This window comes from Chiloscyllium punctatum, chromosome 40 (genome assembly GCF_047496795.1).
Source record: "Chiloscyllium punctatum isolate Juve2018m chromosome 40, sChiPun1.3, whole genome shotgun sequence".
Classification (NCBI taxonomy): domain Eukaryota; kingdom Metazoa; phylum Chordata; class Chondrichthyes; order Orectolobiformes; family Hemiscylliidae; genus Chiloscyllium; species Chiloscyllium punctatum.
This window is the reverse complement of record NC_092778.1, coordinates 45,775,174-45,802,220: the sequence shown is the minus strand read 5'-3', so window position 1 is coordinate 45,802,220 and position 27,047 is coordinate 45,775,174. Positions and strand designations below refer to the sequence as shown.

At 41.2% G+C, this 27,047-nt stretch overlaps 1 protein-coding gene across 2 annotated transcripts in view; it reads right to left on the bottom strand.

The window, feature by feature from the left end:
* Positions 1–27,047, bottom strand: part of LOC140464558 (otoancorin-like) — a 58,618-nt gene that overhangs the window by 16,093 nt on the left and 15,478 nt on the right. For both annotated transcript variants that reach the window (XM_072559790.1, XM_072559791.1), the window contains exons 11-20: positions 19,749–19,804; positions 19,067–19,184; positions 13,937–14,010; positions 13,706–13,841; positions 10,524–10,714; positions 9,702–9,795; positions 9,145–9,274; positions 7,294–7,481; positions 5,308–5,463; positions 1,671–1,813 (exon numbers count right to left, since the gene is read on the bottom strand). In XM_072559790.1, the coding sequence (XP_072415891.1) occupies positions 1,671–1,813; positions 5,308–5,463; positions 7,294–7,481; positions 9,145–9,274; positions 9,702–9,795; positions 10,524–10,714; positions 13,706–13,841; positions 13,937–14,010; positions 19,067–19,184; positions 19,749–19,804 (1,286 nt within the window). The remainder of the gene's footprint in view (positions 1–1,670; positions 1,814–5,307; positions 5,464–7,293; positions 7,482–9,144; positions 9,275–9,701; positions 9,796–10,523; positions 10,715–13,705; positions 13,842–13,936; positions 14,011–19,066; positions 19,185–19,748; positions 19,805–27,047) is intronic.

Sequence of the window (27,047 nt, the reverse complement as noted above, 5' to 3'; positions counted from 1 at the left end):
CTCAGAACCCCTCATCAGGACTCCTTGGTTCCGACCTGAAACGTCTGGTCCCCTGCTCTTCTGATGCTACTTTTTCCAGCTCCACACTTTATTGACTCTGACTTTCCAGCATCTGCAGTCCTCACTATCTCCATGTCACAGAGAGTCATAGAGTCATACAAGAACAGAATCAGATTCTGCGGTTCAACATAACCATGTTGACTAAATTTCCCAAACTAAACTAGTCCCACTTGCTTGCGTTTCACCCATATCCCTCTAAACCTTTCCTGTTCAGGTCTTTTAAATGTTGTAACTGTACCTCCATCTACCACTTCCTCTGGAAGTTCATTCCACATATGAACCACCCTGTGAGAAAAAGTTATCGCTAGAGTCCCTTTTAAATCTTTCTTCTCTCACCTTAAACCTTTGCCCTCACCCATCCCAGGGAAAAGGCCTTTGTACTCACCTTATCTGTGCCTTTCATGATGTTATAAACCTCTATAAGGCCGCCCCTCAACCTCCTACATTCCATCTCTTTGATTTTTGACCTTGTCAGCAGGGTCAGGTCAGATCTCATCACAAAGTATTCCAGCCTGTGACTGGGTATATTCTGATTCTTAAAAAGTGGGAAATGGCAGCTTTTCATTTCTTTAGGGAAATTATAACAACCATCATGTTAGACCAGAGAGTCTCCACTTAGACAATGCATTCCTTTCAATGCTGGAGAACAGAAAATGGAAATAATCTTCCATTAAGACCCTTCTTGGTGCTATAGAATGACAGTGCAGAGCCTTTGGTAATATGAATTAGGCACCCAAATATAGCAAACTACAAGAGAACTGAATGAAGAAATTTTAACAAGGTGCAGGCCAGGGAATAAAGCATAGCACTTTTTACTTGAAACAAGTGAAGAAGTTCTAAGTGGCAACAATGAAACTTAATCCTCTTTCTCTTCAACATTGAGTTGACTGAAAGTTTCAAGATACTATGGGGAATGGTGAGGATTGATAGAGAGGGTTATTTCTACTGGCTAGGATTCTAAAAAAAGTAGAGCCGGATTGTAATTTGAGAATACTTCTGCAGTCAAAAGGATGGCAGAAATTGGAACTTTTTTCTGCAAAAGGTAATTAATACCAGATCAATTATTAGCTTTAAATCGGAGATTGATGTATATAAATGTTAAGAAAAGTTATTGAGGCATTTTTGGGGCAAAGGTCGTTATCTGGAGTTAGCAGATCTCACTGAATGGTAAAACAGACTTTAGGGATTGAATGAACTTGTCTTGCTTTTAAAAGTGACTGTACATGCTCGCTGCATTCATTAACTTCCTGAGCAGAAAAGAACCTGCCTCCATACCCAGACTGACCAACATGGAGCTCCTAACCCTCATGCTTGGGTGATCTGAAATAGGCAGAATACAGTCTCAGACTGGATAAATAAAAATTCTAAGTCAATAAAAAGTCTGAAAGTAATTAAGGGGAGCATTTCCTGTGGACAGGCAATATAGATTTCACTCATTACACATTACGGAGACACTGTAGATCAGGAGATTCCCACCTGATACACATTTTCAAAGATTTCACATCAAAAATGGCCCTGACCAAAGCTATGAAAAGAATAATTAATTCTTGTTCCAGACCATCATTAAACCATCAGGCAACATGGCTGAAGTTGTGTAAAATAGGTTCTACCTGTAGGTTGAAGCACTCAAGAAGATGACCTCCTGGTCAGTCATAGCACACAACAAGCTTCCTAATCCAACCAGGTCCCATTCCTTCATTGCATCAACAGTCAGACCAGAGTCTCGGAGGAAGCCTTCCAACATAGACCTAGCCTGCCAAGAAAGAAAGAACATACAGAGAAAAACCCGATAGAATCATAAAATCCCTAATGGTGCTGAAAGAAGCCATTCAGTCCATCACCTCCCACCCTATCCAGGTAATCCCATATTCATCATGGCTAATCCAACCAGGCTGCTTCACTTTTAACTGTTGGAGGAAACTGGAGCAGACACAGGGAGAATGTGCACACTCCACACAGACTGTCACCCAAGGCTGGAATCAAACCCAGATCTCTGGTGCTGTGAGGCAGAAGTACTAACCACTATGCGGGCTTTAACACAATAAAATGCCTCAACATCCTTCACAAGTGTATGATTGAACAAAATTTGACAGTGAGCTGCATGGGGAAATGTTAGGGCTGGAGTCCAATTAAACAAAATAGAAGGTTTTAACTAACATTTTAAAGGAGTGAAGAAAGGCAAGGAGGTGGTGAAGTGGATTAATAAACAAATTCTAGAGTTTAGGAACCCAGGCTTCTGCAAACACACTGACCAGTGACAGGGTGATTATATCCAAGATGCACAAGGGGCAGAATTAGAGAAGCACAGAGATTTCAGAGGGATTTGGGGCTGGAGGAGATCACCGAAATGGAAAAAGGGAGACATTTGAAAACTAGATGAAGGATTACAAAAATAAAAAATGAGAAGTGTATTCATAGTATCTAAACTGACTTAACAGATATAAAGGACTGGGCTGTTTTAAAACATCTTGAAGTTATCATTTCACTCTTCCATTTTGTGCTTAGCTTTCATTTAATATCACTAATTTCACAATTCAGTCACATGTATGCAACATACGATGTTTCAAAGCAAATTATACTTCAATAGTGAAGGTGGTGGTCTGGTGGTTTGAAGGGAATGGGGAATTGGGAAGGTTAGAGAAGAGGTGGTTGCTGTAAGTTCTCTCAATCTGCTTACTCCTCATGGATGCAGGTTTGAGTCAGGCTGAGATGGATTGAAAGCCATATGCCTCTATACCCCATGCTGCTTTCAAAGCCTCAATCCAGCAATTCATGGTGATGACTTTGATTGGCTGCTTTCAACACATGGACTAGGGCACATTCAATGTATCTGCTTCACACTTCCTCTCTGGGAATGATTCAATGAAACTGAGCTTAATTTTCCTACTTGCTATAAATTAATTTTTATTATTGTAATTCATTGTAAGTGTTCTTAATGTGCAACTGATTCTCTGATATTCATATCCCTATGGCAATGTAGTTTGGATAAAATTAAACAAATGTTTTTTGAAGATTAAGTATTTGCAAATCGCCCCTTTAATTTGTAGATTCTAAAATATTGAGGATTAAAAGTTCCACCAAATATTTAACTATAAGATAATTCAAAACTAAAGACACATGACAGTGATCCCTTAAATATAATTCCACAAAACCCATTCTTATCCTTTTGGTCTTATGAAAAGGTTTACCCACAGTTGGCAATACATGATCAACAACCTATTTCACTTTCAGCTGTTTTTTTGCCTGGGCTAGAAATCCTGAGCGTACTATCATGCTTGGTAGAGATCATCCTTTGGTTGAATAGTCTCTTGCCAATCATCATATCCAGGCTTAATTGTAAGGACAGTTTGTACAGATTGTACGTTCCTGCTTATTGAAGATGAAGGAATGATCTCATTGAGGCGCTTAAGATTATCCTAGCATTCGATCAGGGAGATGGAGAGCAACCAATCCTCCAAGGAGTGGAGAAAAAAGATGGAGACATAACTTCCAAATTGGAGCTAGCCTGTTCAGTGATGACATTGATAAACTCCTCTTCCCAAAAATGGCTCCTTCAAAAGGCATCAGAGCCTGAGTTCTGATGAAACATCATAGGCCTGAAATAGTAACTTTGTTTCTCTATCCAGCGATGGATAATTTTTGTTACATTTGTGAATTGAGAGCATATGGAGCAAAGGAAGGTAAATGGAGTTAAAATGCAGATCAGCCATGAATGGCAGAACACTCAAGATGCTGAATGGCCTCCTGTTGTTCCTACATCACTCATTTCTTTAGCATTAACTGTGGCTTAGGGGGCAGTACTCTTGCCTTTGAGTTACTAAGTTTCAGGATCAAGTCCCACTTCTGGGCTTCAACACAAACATGTTACACTGTTATTTAGTGCAGAGCTGAGGGTGTGCTGCACTGTTGGAAGAACCAGCCTTCAAGTCTGACATTAGCTGAGGTTCGATTTGCCTGCTTGGGTGGATATAAAAGATTCCATCTGAAAGAAAAGAATGGAAATTATCCCTAGTGTCCTGCTCTCTCAATCCATATCACAGATACTAATTACCCGGACATTATTTGTTTATGGGAGTTTGCTGTGTGCAGGCACCCATTGTCATTCCAAAGCAGAGACGGAGTCAATCTCAAAGACGGTGCTGCTGGAAATCAGCCAGAGGTTCCATGTGATCGGTGACCTGAATCATATCCCACATTGAATACGAGTGACAGGACTCAGACTGTGAGGCCACTCGATGACTGGCTGCAGCAGTAAGGCCTGAGTAGTGATACCATTCAATGGCCGTCCATAAGTAGAGACGTGAACCTGGGTGAGGTGGTGGTGACGGAGTACAGCAGTAAGGGGACATGTGAAAGAAGACCACCCCTCCATCCCCACTGCCCCTCAGCATGGTCTCCAACAATTGCAATTGGAGAAGGGGGTGGTGGTGAGCTAAGTGCAGTGACGTCTGCAGCACATACACAGACATTTCCCGCAGCCAGTGACCGTCACAGGTCACATTGGGGCATTCCAGCCTCATGGAGGCTCACTCCGTTCCTACATTACAACATGGCTCATGTTTCAGTGCAAACCCTTTTCTCTGAGCTCACTGCTCCTAACTGGACTAGCAGTTTCTCCAGGTCTCAGCACTGAAAGCAAGGTCCTCGCTCACTCCCATTCACCAAGCTGGGAGACATCCCAGGGAAGTACAGGTAAACGTAAAGACGTCATAGTCCCAAAGGACCAGAGGACTGCTCTGTCATTAGAGGGGAGACAACCAGCACTGAGTTTAACCTGAGGGTTATTGTGCCTCAGGCAAGAGAAGAGGTTGAGAAGGCAGGACCTTCATGGTATCATCAGATGGTGTGGGAATTGAACACTAGCTATTAGCATCATTCTATGTCACAAACCAAACGCCCAGACACCTAAGTTAACAGGCTCCCAAGTATTTGTTTGTGATAGGACAGAGACGGTATTACACAGCTCTGGAGTAGGTGGGATCTGAACCTGGGCCTCTTGGCTCACAGATAGGGAAACTCCCACAAATCCCCTCAGGCAAGAACAAACTGGGACTTAGCTCTTTTTCATGCCCCTACCCTGGAAAAACCGTCCTTTTAGTTTTCAGACTAATAGCTTCTTGGGACCAATAGCAGAAGAGCATCAATAATTAAGGAACCATACCGAAGAGAGGAAATCAAATGTTATTGGGTCCACAAAAGCCCTCAGTGTTTTTGACTGATTCAAAGATAACTGAAGCCATTTCCCACCTGTGTTGGTGTCCACTCTTTCTGTTGGCTCAGGGCAGCGACAGTGTCAATGGAACCAAGCTCCAGCTCTTTGATTTCACTCTCATTTAAAGCCAGCGCAATTCGTCCAAGTGCAACAACCTGGTATTTCTTCCAGCTTCGAATTGGGCCCCAAGCCTTGAAACATGGTAATTAATATTAGTCAACATGACATTCTTGACATCTCACCAAACAGCAAATCACCTTTATAAAGAAAGATCACATCCACATGACAGGAGCAGCTCCTGGCCTGGTAGAACTTGCGGCAGACAATCCCACAGCCTCAACCTCTCTGGTCCAAACTCTTCTCCTGTTCTCCTGGTCAGCCTTTGTAAAGTTCACTCATCCTAAAAATATCTGCAGCCTATCTTGTACCAGGCCCTATTTAATGATTTCTGTCCCACATCCACATTTGTCCCACTGCCCTCACAAACCCTATATTAACTCCTCATTAAGAAACATCTCAACTTTAGAATTCCCATCCTGATTATCAAATTCTTCCATGGTATCACCCCCACTCAAACTCTCTAACCTCTAGATTAGAGAGGTGCTGGAATGTTTTTACCTCTCTAACCTCTAGCCATACAACTCTTCACAATCTCTGCAATCAGCCAATTCTGACCTTCTATTGTACATTTTGCAATGCCAATCACTAGCAGTTTGTGGTTGGGTAGTTTGTTGCCAATATTTCCTTTCCTTGACTAGATTTAAGGCCCCACTATGTTTCAAATTGAAGAAGGAAGGCAATGATGAGCCTTAATGAGAAGACTCTTGTTTTAAACAAGATGTCAGTCAGTGTGTAATAGCAATCAGGTACAAATGACTAAGTTACATATTCTTACTAAGCCTATAGGGAGATGAATGAACATAGGCCTTTGCCCTACAAGGTCTAAACATATTCCCCTTTCTCCCAACCCAATTCCTTATGGTATTATCAGATTTGTTGGAGCTTAATGCAGTCTCCAACATTAACCCTTTCTGATTACCTTATACAACACATTCAGTGGCCCAAATTCAGGAATTTCCCACCTAACCTTTTCCACGTTTCTACTCTTCTCCTCCTAAAAAACACTCCTTAAAACCACTTACTTTGACCAAGATTATAGTTATCTGCATTATAGTTATCTGCCCTAATCTGGAGGGGTGCAAGCTGAAGGCCTGGAGTGGAGCAGGGATGGTTGTTGGACTGGGGTCTGGTGTGGACAGTCAGTGGCTTGTGAGGCTTGTAAGACCACTTTTGAAAGAGCCTATGCTGATCTACTATAATGTAATGTTTATCGGTAATTTGTTTGTCTGACTGTAGTGCCTATCCTTTTAACTACATCTGATTTCTAACTTCTATTATGAGTTACTGTAGGGTAACACTACTTCTTTTCGTTTTTATTCCAATTTTTCTACCTACAATGGCACCATGAGAGGAGACATCGTGAAGTTTTCACTTCTGTATTTGTGTACATGAGACAATAATTCCTCTTCTTCTTAATCCTTCCTAATGTGGTTTAGTGAAAACTATCTTGGAACATTTTGCTTCCTTAAAGGTGCTTGTTCTAAAATAATTTTTGAAAAAATTCATTCATGGAATGAGGGTGTTCGCTAGCTGGGCCAGCATTTATTGCTGATCCCTAGCTCAGAGGACAGTTAAGTGTCAACCATATTGCTGAGAGTTTGGAGTCACATGTCGGCCAGACCAGATACGAATGACAGTTTCCTTCCCTAAGAGACATCAGTGAACCAGTTGTTGTTTTTTTCCTGACAATCAGCAATGTTTTCATTGTCATCATTGGACTCCAATTTCCAGATTGTTATTGAATTCAAATTCAACCATCTGCTGAGGCAGGATTCGAAATGTTCCAGAACATTATCTGGGTCTCTGGATTGACAGTCCAGTGATAATACCACTAGGCCATTGTCCCCTCATAATGCTATGTAAATACATGCTGTAGTGTTGAATGAGGTGTGCCCACATACCATCTTGGCCTTGTCCTTTAGAGCAATGAGTTGTATCATGTCAAAACTCTTCAAGGCACCGAGGTGCTCGACACTTTTGATAAAAGTCTGAGTGGACATGCAGCTTAGTTCCTGGACTGACCAATAGGAGTTGGCATCGGCCAGCTTGAGTATCTGATCAAAAGAAGGTACTGTAAATCCACGGCAACCTGCAAGGAAACAGAAATGAGACAACATTTCATCAGTTCACTGCAGAACTCTCGAGCACTCTGGAGTTAAAACAATATGATGCAGGAGAATGCCTAAGCAGGAGAGAGTGGCTGATGGGGAGGAAACACCACTGAACAGAAGAATGTTAAATTCCACATGCATGTTTCAAGATGAATCTCTAAATTAAGAATAAAATGTCCTTTAGGGAAGGAAATGACCACCCTTACCTGATCTGGCATACATGTGACTCTAGAACCACAGCAATTTGGTTAACATTTAACTATCCTCTGGGGCAATTAGGGATGGGCAATAAATGCTGCTTGGCCACTAACGTCCTCATCCCATGAGTGAACTAAAACAAAAGCTGCTGACTCAAGAGCATCTGTACATGTGACTGAAAATTATCAAAATGCACTCTATGGATAGAAGATTAAATGAAACGACTTAGGATGGCAGATAAGAGAAAATATTCATTGTTTCAAAAACTAAAACACAGGATTGCGATAGTGCAAATTCACATATTGCAATGAAACACAGACATGTTCAACATTTCAGAATGTGCTGGATAGCTTGCTAAAGGAAAGGGGGAACCCAGGGTTTTGGGAATAAGGCAAAACTATCAGGATGTGTCATGGACTTGCCTCAGAGTTAGAGGTTGAGGGCTCACGTCAAATCCCAGAACATGAACACCCCAAAAATCTAGACTGACTTGAGTGTAGCACCGAGGGTCAGCTGCCCTGTCTGGATGCTGTTTTTTGGACAAGGTTAAATCAAGAACCATTTGTTCTCTCAGACAATCGGATAGCAATATTTCAAACAGTTGCTGTGGGGTTTTCCTTTGTGTCCTGGACAATGTTTATCCCTCAATTATCATCATAAAAATAGATGATCTGGTCATTTCATATTGAAAATCAAGTCTTTCTATCTCTTGAAGGATTAACAGGATCAAAACTCAATTGGCTGATTGGCAGCATTTGGAATGTTACAAGTTGTGCACTTAAAAGGAATTCCTGAAAAGAATCACTTGAAAAGAATCAGAAAACAAATGCAATCATTGCCACATGCCAGAATCCAGCTCTGGGACTGGTGATTGGATGAGACAGAGAGCACTTCCCAAGGCCCAAGGGACTACACACAGGCAGTTCTGCTTTAAAGGCCAGAAATTTACATGTAAATGCCTTTTGTGCTGGATTCAGGTCTGTGGAGTTGTAGATCTCCTGATTGTACTTTCTACCACTTACTGAAACTGAAGTCAATTGAAATCGGCTTGAAATTGACTCATGTCAACTCTGCTGTAATCAGCATCAACTCAGGTAATGAATGGCTTCACTCAGCATCAATGGCCAGGTCATGTTTCTGCCTGGTCATGTTTTCATGTGAACAAAACTTACAGTAAATGCAACATGAAAAATTAAACAGGAATCTCTCTCTAGGAAATTGCTGGAGATGAATATGAAGTCCTGAGGTGGGATCTTGTCAAGCTGCTGGGGAGTGAATATATCAGTTCCACTGGGGTACGCCTGGAGCCTGTCCAGGGGCATCTCTCATAATTAAAATCAACCAAACTCAAACATAAGGCTCTTTCAAAAGGAACAACTTTAGTTACAGATGGACGTGGAGAGATGAGATCCACCCAGTTTTGTGAAAATAACACAGACTCACCTGGAGTCAGACTGGAGAGTTTATCGTTCTCAGTTGCTCTTATGAGAGTGCTGAACACCACGGCCAGGAAGTCCTGAAATATGGCCATCCCCTCGACATCCAAAGCTAACTGCAGCAATACATCCGGAAACTGAGGAAGAAGGGAACATCATCTGATGAAAGCATGCAAACTTACTAAATTAAACTGAACTGAAGAAATAAGCTTTACCATGGCCCTTTGCACGGTAATTAATCAGACATTTCAAACTGTGTAACCATCCAGTATGATTAAGAACTACAAAAGCTGACAGCATGGAAAGAAACCATTCAACCCATTATATCAATGTTGGCCCTTTGCTTGAGCAATCTAAAACTAATCCCATAGCCCCCCATTTCCTCCACCAAGGCCCTTGTATGTTCCTCTGCTCCACATAATTATTGACTTTTCTATTAAGAGATCCAGTAGCGATTCTGAAAAAGCAATTTCCTGTCCATGGTACTAGCTGGCAAATCTGACAGATCAGATGATGGTCAATAGCTGCAAAAAGACCCAAACAAAGAGGTGCAGGATTAGGTACCTTTTCAGCAACAATGGTCAGATCCTCCTTTGACAAGAATGTAACTAAAGGTCCCAAATCTTGTATCAGTTCGGGTTGCCAGGCAGTTGGAGTGCTAAATTGAAAACATAGATCATTAGAAGATTAGGTACTGAAGACAAGGGAAGTAGGTGTTTGCTAGATTTATTCATTTTTGATAACAAAAGGACATGTAATTTTGTCACAGATCAGCTAGGATCTCACTGAATTGCAGAACAGGCTGGAGTGGCTAAAATGGCCTTCTGTTGTTATGTTCTGTGCCAAAATAACATCTAATTCTATATGGATTGATATGGTGTTTCTACAGGCAAATCTCAGTGATCTTTCCTCTCATTCCCCAGAGCATTCTCTTCTTTCTTCCTTACAAGATGGACGTGACACAGATACCATCCACTCTTCTGGTATCTTGCCAACGAGCCCGGAAGTCTACTATTGGTCAGCAGTATCACAATGAACAGGAACCAAAGCATGTCCTCAGTAAGTGCCCATACACATGGAGTAATGGGTAAGGAAGGCAATAGAAAGCAGTCAAGAATGAAAAGCCTTAGATGGTGCTTTCTATTTCCTGACCTTGATGAATGGAGAACAATTGTATCATTCTCCTTATAAATGAGCTTATATCATCTGAATCAGCACAGAGTAGCAGACAAACCTGGCTGTATTATGTTGAGGAAGATTGTGTTGTATCATTGACACATCCATTTAAACACTGAATCTTACACAATACAAAACCCAACATCATCAGGATTCCTTCACTGAGCTGTTGAGAAGTCTATCCAATAGTCCAAAGGCCCATTGCCTTACCTATAATATTCTCTAATTTTATTTCGAATTTCTATTTTCTGGTCATTGCTGAGGTTCTTGCAAGACCTGAACTGCATGAATGCTTCAGTCAGTGCTTTGAGGGATATATTCGTTTTGATGGTTTGTGGCGACAAATTGCAAATCATTCCGCCCAAGACATCCACATCATACTCATCCTGCAGTGTGTAATTCTGAAAATGAAAAGGTGATCTATAATTAAAAGTTAGAATAATTCCTCAAATCAATAAGGTACAAGCCTGTCATCTGCTAACTTGATACGAATATAGATGAATATGAATATAGAATTTAGAAGTACATTTTACTTCTAAAGCAGAATGTTTGCTGTAGATTGGTTTTTAAGGTTTGAAGGATACATATGCAGTCTGGATTAAGAAATCAGGGTCTGTACAAAGTTCAAAATCACCCAACACCAGTCCAACAGGTTTAAGTGGAAGCACTAGCTTTCAGAGAGCTGCTCCTTCATCAGGTCGACAACCACCTGATGAAGGAGCGGTGCTCCGAAACCTAGTGCTTCCAATTAAACCGGTTGGACTATAACCTGTGTGATTTTTTAACTTTGTATACCCCAGTCCAACCCCAGCATCTCCAAATCAGACTCTATGCAGGAATGCTTTTTCTTTAAATTCATTCACAGACATGAGAGTTGCTACTGGGACAGTAATTGCTCTTCAGTGAAGTGGTGATGAATTGCCATTTTGTTAACTACACTCATGTTAACATTTTGTTAACTACACCATGTTGTTTAACTACACTCAGTTCAATTCCAGGACATCAACCCATAGTTACGACATCATATTGCCATTCTTGTAACTGTGCCATCAGCCGATCTGCTTTATGTTACACTCCCTGCATCAAAGCACAACCAAACTTTTCCTTTATTTCCAAACTGTTGCTTCCTCTGTCAAGCCAGACTCCTCTGCAATTTTTCACCCTTCCATTTCTATTTCTGATCTTTGTCCCAACTAAATCAACCTTCAGTTGGCATATGAGGGAATGTAGCAATATAGGTATGGAAATTTCAGTAGCAGGAAGCAAATGGTAACTGTTGATGTGCATTTTTGTGACTGAAAGGGTGCTTCGAGTGTCGAGCTCAGTATCCAGTTCCCTGCTTTTTGTGGTAAATGTTAATAAATTGTAAGGACAAGAAATCTGCAGATGATTAAAACTTGTCCAATTGATTGGCAGCTAAAGATTGCAGGAAGATATTAATGGACTAGTCAGGTGGGCAAACAAGTGTAAGTGGAATCGATGCTGGTGATGCATGAGGTAAACTAAACAAAGAAAACACAACATGAGAATATAGAGAGGTGTAGACAAAGTAAAGGATCTTAAAGTGAATGTTCACAAATTCCTGAAGGTAGTAAGACAGACTGGAAATGGTTAAGAGGGCACGTGGAAACCTTTCCACACATTATGAGCTGAGTTATAGAATAAAACAGCCAGGTATGCTGGAACTTTAGAAATCATTAGTTAGCCTACAACTTGCACACATTGCACGGTTTTGGTTACTTCATTACAGGAAGGATGTAACTGTACAGAACAGAATACAAAGGAGATTTACAATGATGTTGCCAGCACAGGAAAGATTGCAGCAATGAAGAAGGATTGGATAGGTTGGGTTGGATTTCGGAACAGAGGATGCCAAGAAGAGATTTGACTGAGATCCACAACATTGTGACCAGCCTCAGAATAGCCTACTTACCTTAGCAGAGAGGTCAGTGACTAGTGGCATTTGATTTGAAGAAATTGGGTAAAAGGATGAGAGGGGAGCTGAGGAATGGAGAACAGGAACAGTCCAGAGAAGGATCTCAAAGTTGATTTTTCTCATGAGGGATTTTCCTATGAGGAGAGATTGAGTAGGTTAGGGTTAGAAGAGTTAAGAATAATGAAAGGAGACCTTATTGAATTCTTAAAAGATAGATTCTTGGGAAGCTTAACAGGGTAGAAGATGATGTTTTCCTTTGTCTAGGGCCAGAGAGCATAATCTCCAAGTAAAGAGTTGTCTATTAAAGAGATGAGGAGGAAATTCTTCTTGTGTAGGGTTGTGGAATTCTTTACTGCAGAGTGCTGTTGAGCCTGGTAAGTTAAGCATACCCACGGCTAAGACAGACAGATTTTTAATCAATAAGAAAGTTGAGCATTATCAGATCAGCCATGACCTCATTAAATAGTGGAATAGACTTGATGGGCTGAGTGAGCTATTTCTGCTCCTATGTTTTATGTCCTAATAATAATTTTGTCACCCAGAGGGTGGTATGAATCTGGAACCTACTGCCTGAGAGGGTGGTAGAAGCATGATGTAAAGGTACCGGTGCTGGACTGGGGTGGACAAAGTTAAAAACCACATAACACCAGGTTATACTCCACAGATTTATTTGGAAGCACTGTCTTTCAGAGTGCTGCGTCTTCATCTGTGGATCTACCTGATTCTGCTCCACAGCTACCCAATGAAGGAGTGGCACTCTGAAAGCTAGTGCTTCCAAATCAACCTGTTGAACTATAATCTGGTGTTGTGTGACTTTTTAACATTTAAAAGTTGTCTGGATATACACTTCAAGTGCTGTAACCTGCAGGGCAACGGACCAAGTGCTGGACCTTGTGATTGGCTGGTTAGCTGACATAATGGGCCAAGTGACATTTCTCTGTGCCATGACTTTCTGTGATTCTCTGGTGTTCTGCTACCTTTATGGTTCTGAGTGGCAGTGGGGTTGGAAGGTGCTGTTGAAGGAGCCTCAGGTGATGCTCCAGCAGATGATACAGACTGCTACTTACTGTGCATTGATGGAGAAAGGAGTGAATGTTTAAAGAGGCAGATGAGGTCCTTTGTCGTGAATGGTATGGAGCTTCTGGTGTTATTGAACTACACTCATCTGGACAAGTGGGAGTAGTCCAGTACATTCTAGCACATTCCAGAATTGTGCTTGGTAGATACTGAACAGGTAAGTGCAGAATTACTCCCTCCAGAATTCCCAGCCTCTGATCAGTAATGAAATAACTGTCCCACAGCTGGATAATAAAGCTGGTAACCATTGAGTTAAGCAGAATGCCCTGAATCAGGAACATGACTCAGCATTTTCAATGGTTCACATTCCCAACGCGTGTTATAGCCTTGACGTACTGGGCTGATCATTAACCCGAACTCTTGCTGTATAGCTCCTTACCAGACACTGAAATGCTCTTCTGATCACTTCATTCCTCTTTGTGGAGTCGGGAATGATTAACTGGAGCTCAGCCCTGCCCAGGCTGAACAACAACAGTCTGCAAACAGATTGAGCTGCATCTTCCAGAACAACATGGCTGGACACAACAGAAAGAAAATAAAACTCAAGCTTTGCTCTTCTCCTTCTCATATTCTCTAACGGCTTAGCGCTTGGCATTCAGAGAATACTTACGGCAGGGTTGCAAGAAGAAGCGGGGGCATTAACGTGGGTGCTTCTTGTTGGTACTTCCATGCCAGGCAGTTCAACTGAAACAGCAGTAAGAACATTTAGAGAGCAGAGAGCCTGTGACAGCATGTTCCACAAACATGAAAAGTAGTGATGTAACCGGCAGTGTGTGCAAATTCACCAAGGTTGATGCACGGCTCCACAAATATAACTCAGTTTGACACAAGTAGCTCATCAGGATCACAGAATGGCTACAGCTTGGAAGGCATTTGGCCCATCTTGTCTGTGCAAGATGTCTACAAGAGCAGCTCTGATGTTCCATTCCCCAACTCTCTCTCATAGCAAATGCCTTCTTACCTATGTTAATCCAATTTCATTTTGAAAGCCTCAACAGAATTTGCCACACTCTCAGGGAGTGCATCCTAGAATTTAACATGCTGTATATAACTGCAACCACTTATAGAGTCATTCAGCTTGAAAACAGACCCTTTGGTCCACCGTGTCCATGCCGACCAAGTTTCCAAACTAAATTAGTCCCACTTGCCTGGGTTTGGCCATATCCCTCTAAACACTTCTTATTCATATACCTATCCAAAAGTCTTTTAGATGTTGTAACTGTACCTGCATCTATCACTTCATCTGGCAGTTTATTCCACATATGAACCATTCTCTGTGTGAAAAAGTTGCCCCAGGGTCCATTTTAAATCTGTCTCCTCCTACCTTAAAAAAAAATGCCCACTAATTTCGAATTTCAACCCTCAGGAACTATAACTAACTAAAACCCTTTATTCCCAGCAACATTTTGGTAAATCTTTTGTGAATCCTCTCCAATTTAGATTAGATTACTTACGGTGTGGAAACAGGCCCTTCGGCCCAACAAGTCCACACCGACCCGCCGAAGTGCAACCCACCCATACCCCTACATTTACCCCTTACCTAACACTACGGGCAATTTAGCATGGCCAATTCAACCGACTTGCACATCTTTGGACTGTGGGAGGAAACCGGAGCACCCGGAGGAAACCCACGCAGACACGGGGAGAACGTGCAAACTCCACACAGTCAGTCGCCTGAGGCGGGAATTGAACCCAGGTCTCTGGTGCTGTGAGGCAGCAGTGCTAACCACTGTGCCACCGTGCCGCCCATTTAATAATAACCTTCCTTTAGCAGGGCAACCAGGACTGTACACAGCACTCCAAAGGTGGCCTCACCAACGTCTTGTACAACCTCAACATGATATCCCAACTCCTATATTCAAAGGACTGATCAATGAAGACAAGGATTCCAAATGCCGTCTTAACCATCCTGTCTACCTGTGATGCAACTTTCAAAGAAATATGTACCTGAGTCCGAGTCTCTCTGTTTGACAACACACCCCAGGACCCTAACTGTGTAAGGCCTGCCCTTATTCCCTTTACCAAAATGCAACAACTTATATTTATGCAAATTAAACTCCACCTGCCACTCCACAGTTCACTGGCCCAATTGAACTAGATCCCTTTGTAATCTTAGATAACCCACACCACCAATTTTGGTGCCATCCGCAAACTTACTAACCATGCCTCCTAAATTCTCATTTAAATCATTTATGTAAATGACAAACAAAAGTGAACCCAGCACCAGTCCATGTGGGCACAGGCCTTCAGTCCGGAAAACAACCCTCCACCACCAACCTGTCTCCTACCGTCAAGCCAATTGTGTATCCAATTGGCAAGCTCACCCTGAATCCCATGTGATCTAACTTTACTAATTTGTCTACCATGTAGAAGCTTGTCAAAGGCTTTACTAAAGTCCATGTGGACAACACATCCTACTCTTCCCTCATCAATATTTTTTGTTACTTCTTCAAAAGACTCAATCATAGGCTAACTATCCCTAATCAATCCTTGCCTCTCCAAATACATGTAAATCCTACCTGTCAGAAACCACTCCAACAACTTACCCAACAGTGATGTCAGATTCACCAGTCTATAGTTTCCAAGCTTCTCCTTATGGCCTTACTTAAATCAGGGCACAGCATTAGCCACCGTCCAGTCCTTTGGCATCTAATTCATGGCTATAAATGGGACAAATGTCTCTGCTAAGGGCCTTGCAATTTCTTCTCTAACTTACCATAATATCCTGGGATACACTTGAGATTTATACACCTTTATGTGTTTTTAAAGACCTCCATCACCTCCTCTCCTGTATTGTGAACTGTTTTCAAGACATCAATATTTATTTCCACGAGTCCCCTAGCTTCCATTTCTTTCTTCACAGTAAAAACTGACGTAAAATCTTCATTTAGTATCTATCCCATCTTCTGAGGTTCAACACAAAGTTAACCTCATTGATCTTTAAGGGGTCCTATTCTCTTCCTAGTTGCTCTTTTGCTCTTAAAGTACTTTTAGAATCTCTATGGATTACCCTTAAGCTTATCTGCCAAGACTATCTCATATCCCATTTTAGCCCTCCTGATTTCCCTCTTAAGACAGCCACTACACTCCTTATTGTCTTCAAGAGATTCACTTGGTCCCAGTTGTCGATACCTAATGCACGTCTCCTTTTTATTTTTGACCAGAGCCTCAATATCTTCATTCATTCATTATTCCTTATTCTTACCAGCCTTACCCTTCACTCTAACAGAAACATAATTCCTCTGAATTCTCATTATTTTAATTCTGAAAGCCTCCCACTTTCCAGTCATGCTAGTATACCTGTGAACAATTTACTCCAATCAACGTTTGAAAGTTCCTGTCTCATACCATCTCATACCTTACTCCAATTAAGAACTTTAACTGTCATGCAAAGCCTTTCCTTTTCCATAACCATTTTGATACTAATAGAATTATGAATTGAATTGAATTAGCTTTATTGTCACGTACTTAAATGAATACAGTGAAAAGTTCATATGTTACCACCTACAGTGCCAATTTAGGTCCAAAGGTCCCTAGGTATAGCTTCTTTAGTTACATGATCTTAGAAATAAAGAAATAAAAAGTCCAGCATTGCAAAAATACAAGTTCAGAACAGTGGTCTTCCAATCAAGCCCCACATTGCTACCAAGTTTTGAGACAGCACCAGGCTATCATCACTGGTCCCAAAGTACTTTCCCACTACTAACACTTTGTAACTCGTCCTGCCTTATTTCCTAAGAGAAGATCAAGTTTTGCACCTTCTCTACTCGTATATCTACATATTGATGAAGAAAATTTAGATTAAGAAAACTTCTAAATCACTTACACAACACATCCAAGTAGAATATTCACTTGTCTTTAATTCCACTTTGGGCAAAGGTAGAAGACAGTGGGATAACATGGGAATCCCATCCCAACATTAGATAACTATCTCATAAGGAATTCATCATTGGAGGTTCATTGACTACTGTACCTTAGGTCTTCCAGCTTCACTATAACATTTAACAGTAAAGTGTCACCTGATAGTTTTTAGAATAGAATATTCTAAAAACAAATACTTGAAATGGTATAGCCTTTTACAACCAAGGGGTGCCCCAATTTACAGTCAATGATCAATTTTTGAAGTGTAGCCACAATTGTAATGGAGGAAACATAATTTTCATACAACCAGGTCACACAATCAAGAATGTAATAATAACCAGATGGATTTTTTATTGGTGTTGAATGGGGGATAAGTATTGGTCAGGATAGTAGGGATAACCCCACACCCTTTGTCAAAATGGTGCCAAGGGAATTGGATGTATACTTGAAAAGGGGAACATTAGAAGCAACCAATGGGATAGGTCCTTCAAAGAGCTGGTATAAGCATGAGGGGCTGAATGGCTTCCTGTTTTCAATTCTATAACTTCAGAGCAAGCAACATTGTAATATGTATCTACACCATGTGCTGATCACTTAGTTCATCAGATTTGAGCCAATTAGTCTCTTTCATCACTGCTCTTAGCAAAGACAATCTGAAACCAGCTGAACAGCCCAGTCCTGCGTTGTACTATTTAATGTTACTGTAATGGATCTCTTTAAGTTCATCCAGTGGCACTGTAAGCAAATGCATTGGGTTGCATAACACAGGTCATGTCAACCTCCAACATTAATGCCCCTTCAGTGTGCAAGAACATTCCCATCAGGACACTTAAGATTGAGATGAAGAGGAAATTCTTCTGTCAGAGGACTGAGGGTCTTTGGAACTCATCACCCCAGACAGCTGTGGGGGCAGAATCCTTGTGTATGTTTCAGGCTGAAATAGAGAGATTCTTGATCAGTAGGGAAATCAAGGGTTATGGGGAAAATTAGGAAAATGGACATAAGGAATGCCGGATCAGCCATGATCACACTGAATGGCTCAAGGGGCCAAACTGTCTGCTCCTTTTTCTAAAGGTCTTAGGTCAGGTCACAAGCAATAGAATAATGATGAAGTAGACACCATTCTGCAAGAAAAATGCAACAGCACAGCAACATCGTATAAACTGTAAAATATTAACAGGCTGATCTGTTTTTCTTTGTGTGGTATGAGTTAAGAAACAAATTTGGTCACAGCATCAGGATATGAAGTTAGTTTGTTGAGCAGATTCATGGTGTTATAATCAAAACACTTTCAAGTGAAACATTGAAGCTATTAGCAAGAATGTTTGCATTAAATGGATCGCCAGGTAGACAGATTCAAAACGCAGTGTTGGAGGTGCATTACAGAGGAGGTGTTGCACTGACAGAGGGTCAGCAGCCAGGGAGCACTGCACTTTAGGAGAGTCAGTATTGAGGACTTACAATATTATTTGAGATATCATCTTTCAGTTAAGGTGTTAAACTGAGGTCCCTGTTAAGCTCTGTAGGGTGGGCACAAATTGTTTCTACAGTACTTCAATACTTCACAAGAGCAGGCAAATGTTTTTTCCCTGATATCTTAGTCAACATTTATCCCTCAATTATTTTGAGATCTTCCTGTGTACAAAGCAGCTGTCATATTTCCTACATCTCAACATTGGCTATGTTTCAACAAGTGCATCATTGACTGAAAACATCTTTGGGTCATCCTGAGGTTGTAAAAGGTGCTATCTTTCTTTTTTATATCTAGAAATGCTCTTACGCACAATCCTTTCTTTTCTCATCACCATCTTCTTCTCACCTATTAACCACAGTGAAAGATGCTATATAAATGCAAGTTCAGATGTATCACGTTGGTTACCTGATGAGATGACAGAAGGTCTAGATTACTTTTCAAGACTTCAGCAACTGGGAGAAATGTTGTGTTGTCCAAGGATTGGATTTGTTCACAGGTTAAACCTTTTGCTAACTCTCCAACACTGAGAAAACAGGAAATAGCATAATTAGGTGAAACAGGAGCTGGAAGCAACATTTGTCTCACAGCCTCGACACTGCACAGCCACATGAATGAACAAACAGTGTTCGTACAATTGTAATAGAGACCAGCAATCCGCACTGTACACAGCAAATAGCAAATAAAACGAGTAACCAGGGAGGGCAGCACTGAGGGAGAGCTGCTCTGTTAGATGTGCATTCGTTTTAAAACAGCATTTGAAACTAGGCTAGTGGCTCAGCTGGACATTTAGGACACAGTAACAATTATCTCAAAAAAATGGGGGAGTTCTCCCCAGTGGAGAAAAGCTGGATTTTGATCTTAGCATTTAAATGCACAAGTTAAAACAAACCCCACATACAGCTCAAGCGGGAGAGAGGGAGGGGAAGAGGGAAGCACCCACATAGGAGAAAGCAATTTGTTACAGTACTGATACATACTAATCCAGAACTATTTAATTTTGTTCCTTATCTGCGCAGAGTTCTCTATCTAAGCTTGGGGTTCCCAGCGATAATTGGCAATATAATTTTTTTTGTAAATGCTTAATTACCTGATTATTTCACTGCCAGGCTTCCCATCAGACACTACATTGTAAAGATACAAAGCCTGCAAACAATAAGAAGGATCAGTGAGCAAACTGCTGATAACTGGTTGGGGGTAGGAACTTGGAAATGACATACTCCTCCCAAGCTCAGCAGCAAAATTTCTCAACCCACTAGATTGCCCCGGGTCCTCCTCCCGTCTAGCAGTTGGGTTGTCATCAACTCTGATTGGACAGTTTCACCATCACCACCCCAATCCCATCTATGTTCATGCCCACCACTGGTCATCAGATGGGTTTTCACAGTGTCTCACTTTCCAATTGGAAGCAGGCAGACTCTTCCTGACCTGATCAAATGAGCAATCATTTCCCATCCACCCAATCTCAGATGCTTCCATAACCAGCAAAAAAGTCATCATAGTGAGGGGAAATGGAGACCTTTTTTTAAAAACTTAGCTTTCTGTCTGTTCTGGGGCTATACTCAGTACAGTGTCCCAAGAGATTCATTCCTGGTGACTCCAGGCCAACCCAAGAATGTCGGTAGCTCTTTCAGAAACAAGGTAACATAACAGAAACCGCAATAAATCAGGAAGGGAGAAAGGGAAGAACTGAGAAAAACCACAAATACCAAGCAAGTGGTATTGACTAAATTGTTGGAGTTTTGTTTTCATTCACTCACAGGACGTGGGTGCCTCTGGCTATACAGCTTTATCACCAATCTGTACTTGCTTAGAGGACAGTTAAGAATCAATCGCATTACTGGAGTGACATGTAGGCCAAACCAGGTAAGTGTGACAGATTTCCTCCGTTAAAGGATATGAGTGAACCAGATAGCTTTATCCAAAAAGTGATAATGGTTTCATGATCATCATTAGACTCTTAATTCCAGATTCTTTACTGAATTCAAATTCGACCACCTACAATGATGGGATTTGAACCCAGGTCCTCAGAACAGTAGGTGAGTTTCTGGATTAATAGTTTAGCAATAAAAACACTGGGCCATTGCCTCCCCAGCTCAGGCTGACAATTGTCAGGCCCTGAAGCACTTCATCCTAGAGTCTTAAAAGAAGTGGCTCATGAGATAATTAATGTGTTGTTTTTTTATTTTCCAGCACTCCCTGGATATGGGAATGGTTCCATTAGATTGGAAGAGAGTGAATGTAATTCATTTATTCAAAAAGGGAGGGAGACAGAAAGCAGGAAACTGTAGGCCAGTTAGCTCAAGATCCAATATAAGGCAAATGTTAGGACCTTGGATCAGTTCAAAATAATTAAGCACAGTCAACTACTTTTTGTGATAGATCTGTTGAAATTCTCTGAGGAGATAACATGCTGTGGATAAAGGCATTTGACAAGGTGCCACATCAAAGGTTATTGCAGGCAATAAAAGCTCATTGTCCAGGGAGTAGCAAGGAGAAGATTGGTTAGTGAATAGGAAGCAGAGAATGGGCATAAATGGTGTTTTTTCCCCTAGTTATTAAGATGTTGTGAGTGTTGTGCTACAGGGTTTAGTGCTGGGACCTCAACAGGTTTACAATTTATATAAGTTACGTAGATGACTGAATTGGAAGGGATATACTATACTGGTGGGCAGATTTGCTTGAGCTGCTCAGGAGGAGTTAAACCATTAAGGGGTGGAGGTGGGGGGGGGGGGCGGGTGGGGGCGGTGGGGTTGAGGCCTGGGAGATAGTGAGGAAAGAGATCAAATTGATCTGGTACAGTTGAGAACAAAGGTGAGTTAAACAGTCAGAGCAGGCAGGAACAAAGTAGAGAATGAGTTAAGACCGATCAATTAAACTGTATTTATTTCAATGCAAGAGGCCGAATGGCTAAGGCAGATGAACTCAGGGCATGGTTCGGAACATGGGACTGGGATATCAAAGCACTAACAAAGATATGGATCGGGGATGGACAGGACTGACACATTAATGTTCCAGGGTCCAGATGCTGTAGGAAGGAGAGAAAGGGTGGGGGGGGCAAGAGAGGAGGGGGAGTGATGTTTTTAATTAGGGACACCATTTATGGCTTTATTTATGGAGGATATTCCTGGAAATATGTCCAGGGAAGTTATTTTGGTCGAACTGTGAGATAAAAAAAGGATGATCTCCTTACTGGGATTGTATTATAGACCCCCTAATAGTCAGAGGGAAATTGAGAAACAAATTTGTAAGGAGATCTCAGTTATCTGTAAGAATACTAGGTTGGTTATGGTGGGGGATTTCACCTTTTGAGACATAGACTGGGACTGCCATAGTGTTAACGGCTTGGATGGAAAGGAATTTGTTAAATGTGTACAAGAAAATTTTCTGATTCAGTATGTGGATGTACCTACGAGAGAAGGTTAAAAAATTGATCTATTGTTGGGAAATAAGGCAGGGCAAGTGATTGAGGTGTCAGTGGGGAGCACTTTGGGGCCAGTGACCATAATTCTGTTCATTTTAAAATGGTGATGGAAAAGGATAGACAGGAGCTAAAAGTTAAAGTTCTAAATTAGAGGATGGCAAAATTTTAATGGCATTAGGCAAGAGCTATTGGAAGCAGATGTTCGCAGGTAAAGGGACAGGTAGAAAATGGGAAGCCTTCAAAAATGAGATTTAGACAGTCCAGAGACAGTATGTTCCTGTTAGGGTGAAAGGAAAGGCTGGTAGGTGAAGGGAATGCTAGATGACTAGAGAAATTGGAGTTTTGCTCAAGAATACAAAGGAAGCATATATCGGGTATAGACAGCAGAGATTGAGTGAATCCCTAGAAGCGTATAAAGGCAGTGGGATTATACTTAAGAGAAAAATCAGGAAGGCAAAAAGGAGACAAAATATGGCTTTGGCAAATAGGTTTGAAGAAGTCCACAGGGATTCTACACATACATTACAGACACAAAAGGTAACTCAGGAGAGAATAGGGTCCCATAAAGATCAGCAACACCACCCAAGTGTGAAACCGCAGGAAATAGGGGACCTACCTAATGAATATTTTGCATCAGTGCTTACTGTGGAGAAGGATATGGAAGATAGAGAACGTGGGGAAATAAATAGCAACCTGTTGAAAAATGTCCATATTACAGAGGAGGTGGAGCTGGATGTCTTAAAATTCATAAAGGTGGATAAATCCCCAGGACCTGATCAGGTATACCAGAGAACTCGGTGGGAAGCTAGGGAAGTGAATGCTGGGTCACTTGCTGAGATATTTGTATCATCAATAGCCACAGATGAGAAGCCAGAAGATTAGAAGTTGGCTAATGTGGTGCCACTATTTAAGAAAGGTAGTAAGGAAAACCCAGGGAACTATAGACTAGTGATCCTGACATCACGGGTGGACAAGTTGTTGGAGGGAATCCTAAGGGACAGGATTTACATGTATTTAGAAAGACCAGGACTGATTAGGGATGCTCAACATGGCTTTGTACGTGGGAAATTATATCTCAATAACTTGATTGAGTTTTTTGAAGTAGTAATGGAGAGGATTGATGAGGGCAAAGCGGTGGATGTGATCTATATGGACTTCAATAGGGTGTTCCTTCAATCAGGAATAAAAGAATGACTAGAGAAAGATTAGGGTCAATCAAGGATAGTAGTGGGAAGTTGTGCATGAGGTTCAAGGAGATGGGGCAGCGCTATATGAATATTTTTCATCAGTTTTCACATTGGAAAAAGACAATGTTGTTGAGGAGAATACGGAGATATAGGCTACTAGATTAGACTGGATTGAGGTTCACAAGGAGGAGGTGTTAGCAATACTGCAAAGTATGAAAATAGTTAAGTCCCCTGGGTGGGATGGGATTTATGTTTGGATTCTCTGGAAAGCCAGGGAGGAGATTGCAGAGTCTTTGGCTTTGATCTTTATGTTATCATTGTCTACAAGAATACTACCAGAAGACTGGAGGATAACAAATGTCCCCTTGTCCAACAAGGGGAGTAAAGACAACCCTGGTAATTATAGACCAGTGAGCATTACTTCAGTTGTGGGTAAAGTGTTGGAAAAGATTATAAGAGATAGGATTTATAATCATTTAGAGAGGAATAGGTTGATTAGGGATAGTCAACATGGTTTTGCAAAAGGTAGGTTGTGCCTCACAAACCTTATTGAGTTCTTTGAGATGGTGACCAAACAGGTGGATGTGGGTAAAGTGGTTAATATGGTGTATTTTGTTACAAAGTTAGTCCCTTTTTTTCTAAAAACTGTTCCTTGGCCCAAGGATATTCTGTCTTTGATTTTTTTCAGACAGCCGGGCTCCGATCAGTCTGGTTTGGTACGGAGATGAAAAGGATTTTGAGAGGCCTTTTGTTTATATGTAAACAAATGAGACTTCAGGCCAAAGTGGTCATGTTTCCAAAATGACCTGTATAATGAAAGAGGAGTGGTCAGCTCTCTAGCAGAGCATAGCTGACCAGTTTTAGTTCAATCCTGAACTGGTTGAAAATTCAACAAAGAGCTGTGTGGAAAATCACTCTCTCTTTCTCCTTTCAACTTCAGCCTATAAGCATGTGTTCCATTTATACTGGGTTTTAAAAGGAGTTTGCTTATTGGGACTGTTGTGTATATTTGGAGCAGCATAATTAAGTCTAGTTGGATAGGCTGAGTTCTGTAGGGGTTCTTTATTCTGCTCTTTAAGTTTCATTGTGTAAATCCGTGAATGCATTTTTGGGTTTAATTTAATAATTTAAGGGTTTGAAAATCTAGTAGTCAACCTAGCTAACTTAATCTGGGTAATTTACACTGTACACTTACCAAAACAAGTTATGAGCTGTCTGCTTAAGAATGTTTTGAGTGGTCTGGCTTAGTCCATAACGTGATGGATTTCAGTAAGGTGTTTGATAAGGTTCCCCATGGTAGGCTATTGCACAAAATATGGAGGCATGGGATTGAGGGTGATTTCGCAGTTTGGATCAGAAATTGGCTAGTTGAAAGAAGTGGTGGTTGATGGGAAATGTTCATCCTCGAGTTCAGTTATTCGTGGTCTACAAGAATCTGTTTTGGGCCACTGCTGTTTGTCATTTTTATAAATGACCTAAATGAGGGCATAGAAGGATGGGTTAGTAATTTTGCAGATGACACGAAGGTTGGTGGAGTTGTGGATAGTGCTGAAGGATGTTGCAGGTTACAGAGGGACATAGATAAGCCACAGAGCTGGGCTATGGTGCAAAGAGGTGGCAAATGGAGTTTAATGTGGAAAAGCATGAGGTGATTCACTTTGAAGGAGCAACAGGAGTAAAGTGTACTGGGCTAATGATAAGATTCTTGGTAGTGTAGATGAGCAGAGAGATCTGTGTCCATGTACATAGATCCCTAAAAGTTGCCACCCAGGTTGATAGAGTTATTAAGAAGGCATACGGTGTGTTAGCTTTTATTGGTAGAGGGATTGATTTTTGGAGCCTGAGGTCATGCTGCAGCTGCACAAACTCTGGTGCAGCCGCACTTGGGGTATTGTGTACAGTTCTGGTCACAGTATTATAGAAATGATGTAGAAGCTTTGCAAAGGGTTCAGAGGAGATTTATTAGGATGTTGCCAGGTGTGGAGGGAAGGTCTTATGAGGAAAGGCTGAGGGACTTGAGGCTGTTTTTCTTAGTGAGAAGAAGGTTGAGAGGTGACTTAATTGAGACATATGAGATAATTAGAGGGTTAGATAGGGTGGACAGTGACAGCCTTTTTCCTTAGATGGTGATGGCTAGCCTGAGGGGAGATAGCTTTAAATTGAGGGGTGATAGATGTAGGACAGATGTTAGAACTAGCTTCTTTACTCAGACAGTAGTAGAGGCGTGGAACGCACTGCCTGCAACACTAGTAGACTTGCCAAATTTAAGGGCATTTAAATGGCCATTGGATAAACATATGGATGAAAATGGAATAGTGTAGAATAGGTGGGCTTCAGATTGGTTCCACAAGTCAGTGCAACATCAAGGGCTGAAGGGCCTGTACTGTGCTGTAATGTTCTATTTGACAAAGTTCCTTATTGTAGACTGATTAGCAAGATTAGATCTCACAGAATACAGGTAGAACTAGCCACTTGGATACAGAACTGGCGGTGGAGAGTTGCTTTTCAGACTAGAGGCCTGTGACCAGTGGACTGCTACAAGGATCGGTGCTGGGTCCACTACTTTTGTACGTAGGAGGTATGGTTAGTAAGTTTGCAAATTACACCAAAATTGGAGGTGTAGTGGACAGAGAAGAGGTTACCTCAGTTTACAACAGATGGATAAGGTAAATAGAAAAGGTTTGCAGTGCATTATGCGTGTATGGAATGAGCTGCCAGAGGAAGTGTTGGAGGCTGGTACAATTACAACATTTAAAAAGGATATGTCTAGCTGTATGAATACGAAGAGTTTAGAGGGATATAGGCCAAATGCTGGCAAATGGGACAAGATCTATTTAGGATATCTGGTCATTATGGATGAGTTGGATCAAAAGGTCTGCTTCCATGCTGTATATGAGAACAGAAGATATGTTTGCCAAATTTGCTGACAACAGAAAGTAGGAAAATAAGTTGTAAAGAAGGCATAATGAAGCAACAAAACAATATATGGGCTAAGAAAGGCAAAGATGTAGCAAATGGAGTATAATATGGGAAAATGTGAAATTATTCATTTTTACAGGAAGAATAAAACAGAAGCACATTATCTAAAATGTTGCGAGATTACAGTTCTAAGTAACACAGAGGGATCTGGGTATTTCCATGCATAAATTGCAAAAGGTTAGTATGCAGGTGCAGCAAGTAATTAGGAAAGCAAATAGAATGTTATAATTTGTCATGAGGATGATTGAATATAAAAGTAGGGAGGTTATGCCTCGGCTATATGGAGCACTAGTGAGACCGTGTCTGAAGTACAATGCAAATCAGTGGTCACCTTATTTAAAGGAAGGATTTTAATGCACTAGAGACAGTTCAAAGAAGATTAACCAGACTAATACCTGGAATGGAGGGGCTCAGCTTCCAAAAAAAGGGTGGACAAGCTCGGAATGGTATCCACTGGGATTAAGAGTAAGAGGTGACTTGATTGAAACATATAAGATCATGACGGATATTTACAGGGGATGTTTCCTCTTTTAAGAGAATCTAGAAATACAGTCACTATTAGTAAAAAAAAACTGTGTTGCCAAATTAAAATGGAGAAGTGGCATTTCTTTCACTCAGTGTCTTTGGAACTGTCTTCCCAAAAACATAGTGGAAGCAGAACCTCTGAATGTTTTTACAGTGAGAATCAATAGATTCTTGTTAAGCAAGGGGGTGAAAGGTTATTGGGGGTGAGGAGGCATATTGATGTGAGGTCACAATCAGATTGGTCTTGATCTTGTTAAATGGCGGAGCAGACCCA